This window comes from Austrofundulus limnaeus, unplaced genomic scaffold (genome assembly GCF_001266775.1).
Source record: "Austrofundulus limnaeus strain Quisiro unplaced genomic scaffold, Austrofundulus_limnaeus-1.0 Scaffold23, whole genome shotgun sequence".
Lineage (NCBI taxonomy): Eukaryota > Metazoa > Chordata > Actinopteri > Cyprinodontiformes > Rivulidae > Austrofundulus > Austrofundulus limnaeus.
Window position 1 is genome coordinate 3,062,573 of NW_013952425.1, and position 11,205 is coordinate 3,073,777.

Consider the following 11,205-nt stretch of genomic DNA (forward strand, 5'->3'; position numbering starts at 1 on the left):
TTCATTAGAGAAGAACCCGTCCAGAAGACCTATACAATTTTTTTCTTTTTGATTTTTTACCTGGATTACTGAGATGCATCAGGACAACACAAGTTTTATTTTGTGGGTTGAAAGCTGAAATGTTTGGGACCAACTGCTCTGCTTCATTTCAGAACTTTTCTTCATTAAGGAGCTATTAGCTGAGCTGATTGTTTGGAGCTTTGGGTAACAAGATCAATGTTTTACTTGTTTAAGTTTGAAGTGCAAGATAAACAAAGACTTGCAAGATTTCGGGTGCAAGAATCCAAGAAGGGAAAGCAGTTCTTGCACAGTTTTTTTTCCCTAAAGGTGGAGCCTGAAGGTGAAATGCACAGGCTTGCGAGAAACCAAATGCTTTATCGATCTGAAGCTATTTTTAAAAAGTGAAGTCGAATCAGGATAATGTAACTGCACTGTAAAAGCATCACGTGAAGGGCACCGAGATCCCTATCTGACTGAACGACACACACAACCTGTCACGACTTAAAAAAAAAGACTAATGTGGCCTTTTTGTAGTCTTCTTCTTTGGCTGGAGGGGTGTAACGACCCTCACCATCGGCCTCGTTAACCTGCAAGCAGCTGAACGTTAAGTCAGGTTTAYGTAATACCCGTAATTTACAAARTCCGGGGCGGCGACGTGTGAAGMTCTCCCGTCTGTCGACACACCTGAYGTCCCGACTGCTGAGGGTTTTAAAGCAACTCTGAAGACAGTAAACTCTTGAAATGAAAGTGATTGCAATCAGTCTGGTTAGAAAAAAGCTCCTGGCCTCAGTTCACCACATGAAAGCCTCTCTTTTCAGCCGCGACAGTTCAGGCTTTTTCACGTCAAACCGTGACAGACGGGCAAATGATGCAGCCGCGTCTCAAACCCACCAAGGTGACCCGAGAGGAATTTCTCATCCGTCTGTATTAAATGTCCACTGGCGACGTGAAACACAGGAAGGGAGTTTCCTCTGCAGACCTCCACGACTGTCATTCAAAATAGTATTTTGCCTTTTTTTATCAAGGCAGCAGAAAAATTTAGTGGTCAAGACGATGAGGATGATTGCTTTCTTAATATATTTTTATTATGTGACCTTCAAGAAATATCCACATATATCACTTTTACAATGATGGACACGTTCTATTTTAACTTCTTACACTTAGTTCATTGCCTGAACGTGGTCCTGCTGATGGAAATTTACCCACGGCAACAAAAAAATGTGTCCTAATCTGCAGCTAAATATAGCTTCCATAAATCCTCTTTTTATTCCTGTCTGAATAACATTTACTAAAAACAACACTGCACAGCTGTGTCACTGTGGGAGGCTAAACTGCACAAATACAACCATAATTGGGAGAAATAATAAGAAAAGAGTAGGACTGAAAAGGCTGATTTGTGCAGATGGACTGAAGAAATCAGAAATGCTTCAATCTTTTGGATGAAAATATAAATGAGTGACGAATTTCCACTTAATTCTCATAAACGGGTCTTTTATTCATCCAATCAATGATGTTTAACGCAGAGAATAACTCATTGTGCTTTTTTGTGTCAAAACAAAACAACTTTTGCCCGATCCAACCCAGTTTTGTTCTATTACCTGTTCTGATCAAAATGACACAGCGTTTTTTTTCCATTGTTTTATATACAAATATATACAGTTCATGTCAAAGCATGAGCCTAATTGGTTGATGGGAGAGGGGAGGAAAGATGGAGCATTCGTGGCTCAGTCCTGGGAAGCGTCGTCTTGTGGGAAATCAGTCTGGTGGCAGCTCCTGTAATTAGTTCTGCTTGTTCGAAAAAATGAAGGGGGTTACTAATTAGTGAGTGGGTGGCTTTTTGACTTGTTGTGCATCTTTTTTTCCCCCTCCCTCGTTCTTTAAAGATCATCATTATTGTTTTCAAGCGAAAAGGGAGAAGGGAGAGCTGCTGCTGCTCACTGATCTAGACGGACAAATCTCTGCGGGTGGCTTTTCACTTTCTGACAGGCAGCCTGGCTTCTGTGAGCAAGATTTTAGATTTTTTGTCAGCATGAAAAATGCAAACGAGAGACCCCCACAAAAAAAAAAAGAGCAGTTTGATTTGATACACTTAAACTGTTCCAAAGTCTGGAATTTCAGCCCTGATTTCAACATTTTTCATCAGCCCAGAATCTCACACACCGAAGCAAAGAAAAATATATCTGCCTCAGCTGATCTGCTTCCAAGAAAGATCCTGACGTGACATTACGTAAGAGCTGGGTGGCATTAGAGAACATGAAAAAAAAAAAAAAACTCCAGAGAACATGCTAATCTCCCTGTGTGATTATTAGTCATAATATTTAACTCGGGTTTAATGAGGAACTCATGGCATAATTTCAATCTGATATATTCACCTGCTCTATCCTAAACCTCCCGACGTGCCGTTGAGCCGGGTGTTAGGGAGCCAAACGGAATAATCATACCAGAGTGTGCGGGGAATTAACCCGAAGATATGAAATGCAGGAAAGAGGTTATGGTTGAAAAGCTGTGTGGAAAATCTTGGGATTAGCTCAACTTCTGCCTAATTTTTGAGCAAATGATTTATTTCAGCCCTCTCATTTCTGTTATTAACCTGCAGAGGCGAAGCTGATGCACGGTAAATTATGAGCTGTTAAACAGAAACAGTGAWATGAAGTAGGAACTAACAGTCTGAGTGACTGCAGTGCTGATTTATTTCTTAACATACATTTATTAAGGAAAAAGATTTTTTTTTGGTTTCCGTGGAATTAATCTAAAGTGTAAAATTGAGGCATAATTACCAAAGTACACTACAAACGGATTATTTTACTCTTTTTTCCACTCCAGAGTAAGAAACATCCTCCAAAGTTTTCACAAGATAAACCAAAGCCATCGACATTTAATAAAGTTTTCAGCAAAATCATCAATATTTTTCACTAGATAAGTCAGAGTCAACAACAGCGTCAAAGATTTTCACTAGAAAAGTCAGAGTCAACAACACTGTCAAAAGTTTTCACTAGATAAGTCAGAGTCAACAACAGCGTCAAAGATTTTCACTAGATAAGTCAGAGTCAACAACAGCGTCAAAGATTTTCACTAGATAAGTCAGAGTCAACAACACTGTCAAAAGTTTTCACTAGATAAGTCAGAGTCAACAACACCGTCAAAAGTTTTCACCAGATAAACTGGAGTCAGACGTTTTCACCAGATAAACTGGAGTCAGAAGTTTTCACCAGATAAACTGGAGTCAGAAGTTTTCACCAGATAAACTGGTCAGCACCACATTAAGTTCTGAATAAACAGGAATGAACCACACCATCAGAAGTTTTAACAGGATGAAATGGGCACACTCAGACGTTTACACTGGAAGAACACGCTGGCGCCCCACACTTTCTGTGCTGTTAGCAAAAGGATTTGGTATTCACTGTGATCCAGTTATTTAGCATGCAAATGAATCACTGAGTCGACCTTTTGTAATTTGTGCTTTTGCCCTTCATTTTTTTTTAAAACACAACATCAAACTGAATTATTTTCTGAATTTTATTTGGCAAATGGGGGATCTTATCAGTACTTCCACATTCTACACATTTCTCTCTGAAACCGTGTAGGCAGTGAAACAATGGCCTCGGTATTCTAAGATCTGAACAAAAAGCTTTGTGTTTTTGTTCCTTTGCATTTGGAAATGGAGGCCTTGAGCGGCTGTTGTTTCGCACCCCTCCCCCCCACCACCCTTCTTTTTGAAGATGAAGTGAGCGTGCTTCAGTCAGGCAGTTGGTAAAAGTCTTTTGTTTCAAAAATAAACTGTTACAATGTTGTACGTGCCAAAAAAAAGGCCTGCTGAGACGATGGCAGATAATGGAGTGAGTGTTAAAAGACAAGAGTCTCTTTGGCGTGATGGGACACGTTCGCTGCGGCAAAGTTAACACGGGAAAAACTGGCACAACAAACTTGTTTCCTTTCTTTGTTAAAAGTTAGATGAAAGACATGCTGCTTCACYCTTTTGTGCAGTTATTTTAAAGCTGAATCAAGCAGCGTGTTTGCAACACTACGGATTAGTGGTTAGCACTGTTGCCTCGTAGCAAAAAGGTCCGGGGTTCAAGCCTTGGGTTGGGCCTGGGGTCTTTCTGTGTGGAGTTCTCCTCGTGTTGGTGGGGTTCAATCTGCTGGTTGTTGTTTAATCCCATGACCACGTGGTCCCTCAGATCATATCACATTATTGATACAGTATAAGCCAGTGTACCTTTTGGCTCTGTTATTATTTTGGTTTGTGGCCCAAAGGTGCATTGGGGTGGATTGGCATCAACCCCCCACTGGCCACCTCGCTCCGTTCAGAAACTAAAGGTGGTCAATACTTGATCTAAAACCAAAACACAGGGCTAGTTTTGTCAATACGATACAGATACCAATACTTTTTACTTGTAATATCATGTCCCATGGTATAATTTTGTATTAGTTGGTTATGATAATACACAGGACAATGAATTTAGGCAAATAAAAATGTTTTCTATTAAGAAACTACAATATAAAACAACGCAATAGTATAAAATATTTTGCCCATTACCTTCTACTGAACACAATTTGTGTTTTTAAGTGCAAAATAACAGAAAATGTGACCATTTATCAATAACTATAAATAATGTCAACAATACAACTGAAAGAGACTAGAGATTAACTATTTTAACATCAGCAAGGTAATTTACAGAGCTAACGGTTCAAGACTTGACATACAGTTGATGGTCTACTGAAAGATGACATCATCTTTGGGTTTTTTTTCTCTATTTCCCAAAGCCAAGACCCTCAGTTACAGTTAATCTGCTGTAGACGGCTTTTTAGTCCCGACACTTCTTTTGTGCTCCACTTGTCCTCTTTTCCTAATCTTGAACACAAACTGAACAACACGCTGCCAAGGTCAGACATGGACTGGACAGAAAATGAGTGGAGGGGAAAAAGCAGCCAAAAGTGAAAAAGCAACACTTTGAAGAGATCCTTGAAAAAGCCTGAAGAATTATTGATCAGAACCACTTTAGAAGGTTACAGACAGGCCTGGCTTCCTTGGAAGCAAAATATTAAAAAAATTAGAGGAGTTTTGACAACTTTGTTTTGTACTGTATGTCCACAAGAAATTAAATTACGTTGCGATTATTTTTGAATAAACGAATAAGTCTTTCGAGAATTAAGCAACACCAAAAATCCTGGTATAAGTCAACATGCTTGATCTAAACGACCATTTGAAGTGGCGGTTTGGAAAAAATGTCAAAAAAAATGTAAACACACAACTGAATTCTGCTCAGCAGTGAGGAGGAATCTGTCCCTGGAGTCTGGTCCACTCACATCACAGTTATCACCGTTTCTGTGCTGTAATGTCTTTCTCTATTGTCTTTATTTTTTTTTATTTTTAGTCTTGTCTGCGTGTGGCATGCTTCACATGTATGTCTTGTTTTCTCTTTCTCTTCTTCCCCTCCTTTTACTTCCTCTTCTCTTTGTGTTGGATGAGAAGGCRAGTCCCGGGGCGCCTGAGGATGATGGCAAGTTATCGGTAGGTTTCGACTGATTGACACTTTTGCCGTCCGTTTCTGTGTTTGTCCCCATTTTCTTCTTCCTGTCGACGTTGGCGAGTTTCTCCCACCACACTGTCACYGAGACGTGCGCTCCGCCATTTCTGACCCTCAGCCTTCTTTTGGCGCAGAAAGCGTCGCCGTCTGTTTTCCGAAGCCCCTTTTTAGTTGCAGCATGAAAATGACAAACGTGTGTTTCACTTTTAAGATCGTATAGACCTTTAAAAGCTTTCGTGCAGAATGAAACCAAGCAGCAGAAACCCCCACCCCCCTAAGGGTCTACACTGTATTCTTCACCTCCTGCTCTCACCCATATAGACTTGTGAATTAGTACATGACACCTCCGGCGCCTACGCATCACCTGTGAGCAACCAAAGGTGGACGCGCTCCCCAACAGCTGTCACCTGCAACAACACCTGACTTTTTTTTCCACAGTTCAGCCTCAGCTGCCAGGCCAGGGAGGTTGGGTGGGGTGACCTTGGAAAGGGGCTCCAACGGAAGAAGGAAGCTTCAAAAAAGTGCGCCTGTCTCGACTGACGGGGCTTATATTTTTAAGAAGCTGCATGATTTTTTTATTTTTTTTTACTGGGTTGCAGGTTCCGCTTAGGGGTTTAACAGAAAAGAAGATTAACGAGACGCATCACCAAGGTCACAGAGTATTCACGAGGAGCAAACGATGCAGAAACTTCAGTCTGTGACTAAAAGTGATGTTAATGCACAACAAGGAAAGGATACACACGTCTAATGACCTTTCCTTAAAATGAAAATTAAATACAGTGTGCTTACAAAAAAAGAAGCTGCAGTAATTCAGATTTAATATAAAATTAAAACRAGTTGGTGTCCAGTTTTACTTCTTTTTACAATAAAAACCAAAATTTTAAAACATTTTTTCTCACCAGCTAAAAATGCGACTTTGATTTTAAACAGAATAATTGACTTTTTTGTAATGAGTAAAATCAATAATTTTATACCACAWCTATTATTATAGTAATATTTCATATTATGTAAGCAGCATGTATATAGTATTTTTTAGATACACGYAAGGTGAGTAAAAGTATCAGGACAAAATTATATATCTGAATAACCCAGCATGTTAAGGGGGAGGATTTGGAGAGCCAAATGTAAAAAAAAATGTCACTGTGACGTTCATTGTGTAGCTCACGTTCGGAGTGTAAAATGCTAGTTAAAAAAATTTCACTAACATTTTATATTTTAGCTCACTGTTAATTTCTACTAAATGTTCAATTTAAATTATAAATGTATTGTGAAAATATTAAATTCTAACTCCAAATGTAAAAATTATATCTTAAATGTTGTGGATCCATGAYAAAACTTATGTTTAAGAATTTTGGAATGGAATGCAGCCTTTCCTGTTGGTGTAAGGCTTTTGTTGATGACGTCATCACCATGAGACAAAAGCAACCGCTAACGCAGCTAATGCTGCTAACACTGCTAACACTGCTAATGCAAAAATACCTGTCGTCCAGCAGTTTGATTTGCAACTCGGACACCGGTCGTAACTGCAAGTTTGAGGTCTTTTAGGGAAGCGTTAGCAGCATTAGCAGCATTAGCAGTGTTAGCAGCATTAGTGATTGCTTTTGTCGCAGGATGATGATGTCATAACAAAAGCCGAGCACCAATGGCAAAGGCTGCAATCCATTCTGAAACATTTAAATGTGAACATCTAGATTCAGGATTTAACATTTAGACATGTCATTTAACATTTAATAGCAAAATGTAAGAACAGTGAGCTAATCAACAATAAAATTTTAGTGGAAATTTTTTAAGACTTGAAGTGTGCTAAATAATAAAAATGTCATAGTGACATTTTTTAACGTAATTTTTTTAAAAAATATTTTACACTTGGTACCCTCACAGTCTATCTTTTAGGCTATGTCCAGATCATGGCCGCCATCTTGAAAGCCGCCATTTTGGATCAAAATAAAAGGGTGTCCTGCAAATTTTGAATCAGTCTGTATTTGTTAACTGACAATGTCCTTTGCCAAGTTATAATACATGGTTGTATTTTGGTCTTAGGAGCATCTGTTAAAACAAAAAACTTGTCTGACTGAAGCTTTGTGTCCTCTCTCGTAGGCCAGGCCTCGCCTTCAGAGGGGGGGTAGTTCGGCTTCCCTGCACAACAGCCTGATGAGGAACAGCATTTTTCAGCTGATGATTCACACGCTGGACCCGTTGAGTGAAGGTAAGACGAACTTCAAGGCCTTTAAATTCTATCTACTGTGCATAAATGAACATTTTCAGGCTGAGCAAGCTTGGAACGTGTCTTACGTCTTGTCATTTTCTCTCGGCGTTACCTTAATCTCCTTTCAGTGACTCAGAAACAGAAACTTATAAGCCCCTCAACTACACGGCAACTCACGCCAAATAGCACCAATTCCAAATGCTACTTTTTATGAAGAAACTATCCCTCGTGTTGTACGCTAAAGCTGATTTATGCCACTTTTAATAATTGTGTATGAGTCAAAGCTGGTCCTCTGCTCAGCTGAGGTAGGAGATCATTTTCTTTTAATTCAAGATGATGGCCTATTAGCTCAGCTGAAGGAAATGTAAAGCAGCTGTGATGAATATGGTAATTTGTTGGGGGTGGGGTGGGGGGGGGTGCTGTGTCATCTAAATTCTCAGCCTCATCCTGGGAAGATGACGATAAATTACACCGATTTTATGTTTATGGGAAACAAATAGGTAGCAGGAGTCTGTGAAATCTGTCCTTGGAGTGCCCCAATTTAGATTTGGAAAAGAAAATGTTTACTCACTACAGGATAATATAAGAAATTATTTCACTCCTTTTATTTTAATATGATTGTTAGAAATAATTCATAAAGTAAATTGCTGTAATTCGCTCAGGACATAAACGTGCTAAAAATCTTGCCTCAATTTAAGCACATGAAGTATTTAAGGATTATTGATATCTGTGTACAAGACCTTAAAGTGTCTGTGGCATCAAATTTTTGTAATAAATATGAATGTATTTTTGGAAAGATAACATTAATAACATATTGCAAGTAAAAATTCATCCYGCTAAGATGAACAGTYGTTGAGATATTTTCATGTGAAGTAACAGGAAATGATGTCATAGGGGAATGTCTAAATGTGAACAGCGCATTGCTGCAATGTCTAACATCACAAACTGTAAGGAAAAAATCTGATGCTTCTTTAGATTATTTTGAGTTAATTTCAGAGARAGATGAAAAATTGTCAGAGTTCAAATAATATTGTTTCAATAAACAAAGACCAGAGTTCCTTTTCTTAAAGTTCCCCTTTGATGTCACTTCCTGCTTTGTTTTGGCTGAGCCAAATTCAAAAGAAGATATAACAGTTATGTGACAAAATGAGTAAAACGATGTGTATTATGTCAAGTTTCTTAAATATAAAGTTGTTTTCTTTAACTTATTGTATTGGATGGATAGGCATGTCACAGGCACTTTAAATATATATTATTTTTTGTTAAAGTCACTTTAAAGAAGCCTAAAATTAAAGTTTAAACAAAATGCCTGTGTGTCGATGAATACTTGCAGATTTAAACATTGAAACGGATAAATTCAGTATGAATGGAGAACAAAATGTACCAGATCTGACTGATGGTCCTTTTGGCAAACTAGTGACTAGAAATGAATGCACTGAAACAACAAGTACAGTGCGACGTGACGTGAAGACTGAATAAATTACTGGAGAGAACAAAAGCAACACCTAAAGGCTTCATTTGAATATATTATTAAGACATTTCCATGTTGAAAGACTCTGCAAAGATTTGCCTGCAGTGAATGGATGAAACTGATATTTGGTACTTTTTTTTCTAATTGCTAAAGTATTTTAAGAGCCCAGTAAAGTGTGAGGATGATGTCTCTAGAAGTGTGTTAGGCATATTTTACTCATTTGGTATTTGTTAATTAGCTCACAGCACCGAGAGAGAAAACTGGATGCCTCGTCAAGATGGAGTCTGTTCCAGTTGTCCTTAGTTGCTCTTAGTCGTTAAGAGTAGTTCAGCGTGGCTGTGRGGAGCCAGCAGGACTCCTTCCATACATTTTTAATCTGCATCTCTCAAAATAAGTTGTTGGAAAGGCTGAGGTTGTTGGCCAGAGCTTGTAAGTGGTTTTTGTCATCTTGTTAGACTTTCAGAGTGGGGTTGGTTAGTTAGTGGCACGGTGTTTGTGTCTCTGTGTGGTTTGTCAGATCTGTTGTCCAGCTTGCACTTTTGGCTAACTTGGATGGCAAGTGGTTTGTCAACCAGATGTGGGCCAGGTCTGGTAATGGTGGCACTGTTTTAAGATGGCATTGGTTTATGTGGTCCAAAACTTTTATTGCCACAACTGGCCTGACTATGGTTTGATTTATGTGGTCCAAACCTGTTACCACAACTGGAMTGAGTGTGGTTTGGTTTATGTGGACCAACTCTGTTAATGCCACAACTGATCTAGATGTTATTTGGTTTAGGTGGTCCAAATCTGTCAATGCCACAACTGGCCCAGTTGTAGTTTGGTTTATGAGGCCCAAATCTGTCAATGCTACGACTGGCCCAGTTGTAGTTTGGTTTAAGTGGTCCAAATCTTTCAATGCTACAGCTAATGTGGTTGTGGTTTGAATTATGTGGTCCAAATCTATCAATGCTACAACTGGCTCGGTTGTAGTTTGGTTTATGTGGCCAAAATTTTTCAATGCTACAACTAGTCTGGTTGTAGTTTGAGTTATGTGGTCTAAATCTGTTAATGCCACAACTGGCCCAGATGTAGTTTGGTTTAAGTGGCCCAAATATGTCAATGACACAAATGGCCCAGTTGTAGCTTGGTTTATGTGGTCCAGATCTGCCAATGCCACAACTAGCCTGGTTGTGGTTTGGTTTATGTGGTGCTGGCCCATACATAGGCCACCTTTAAACCTGAATTTGTATGGCAGAAAAATGTCAGATTAAAAAAARATTCAGACATGGCCTTAACTTTTTAACTACTATTTCTCACTTTCTCCTCCACGGTCTGATCTGTGCTCCGGTTCACTGCACTCTTGTTTAATTTTGCGTGGGGCAGCTGTGGCAGAGTGGTTAGGGGAGTCATCCTGGAACTGGAAGGTCACCGATTCGATCCCCCGTCCAGCTGTCTCAGTTGTTGTGTCCTTGGGCAAGATACTTAACCCCAATGCCTCTGATGTGTATCCCATCAGTGTATGAATGTGATTGGCACTGATAAGTCTCCATAGATAATTGTACATGTTAGCTTTGTAGAGACCTAAAAGAGTGCTGTGTGACTGGGTAAATAAGGACACAGTTTGTAGTGTGAAGCGCTTCGAGTGTCCTGGTTGGGTAGAAAGGTGCTATACAAGTACAGTCCATTTTCTGTGGCCAATGATAACTGAAGTACTCGTTTATTTATTTGTTTATTTATTTATTTATTTATTTATTTATTTTACATGGTGCAATCACAGCCTCATTTCATCACCTTTTTTTAGGGTTGACTACAAAAAGCTGCTAAATTTGAGTTAAATCAGAAGATTTGTAGGGTGAGGGTTTGTTTTCTGTGTGAGTTTAGGTCCATCAGAGAAATGTTTCTTTGCTGCCTTTTTCTAAAGTTTGATTTTAGGATTGATACCATTCCTACATTTATTATCTAAAAATGTGAAGAAAATAAATAATAGGATGATTTGATTGATGTCTGTGGTACTGATC

At 39.0% G+C, this 11,205-nt stretch overlaps 1 protein-coding gene across 1 annotated transcript in view; it reads left to right on the top strand.

Moving 5' to 3' along the window:
• LOC106514873 (sodium/potassium/calcium exchanger 2) overlaps positions 1 to 11,205 on the top strand; it is a gene marked incomplete at its 5' end in the record, with an annotated part of 57,130 nt that overhangs the window by 13,483 nt on the left and 32,442 nt on the right. Inside the window, 1 exon segment of the mRNA XM_014004397.1 lies at positions 7,626 to 7,734. Coding sequence (XP_013859851.1) covers positions 7,626 to 7,734 — 109 coding nt within the window.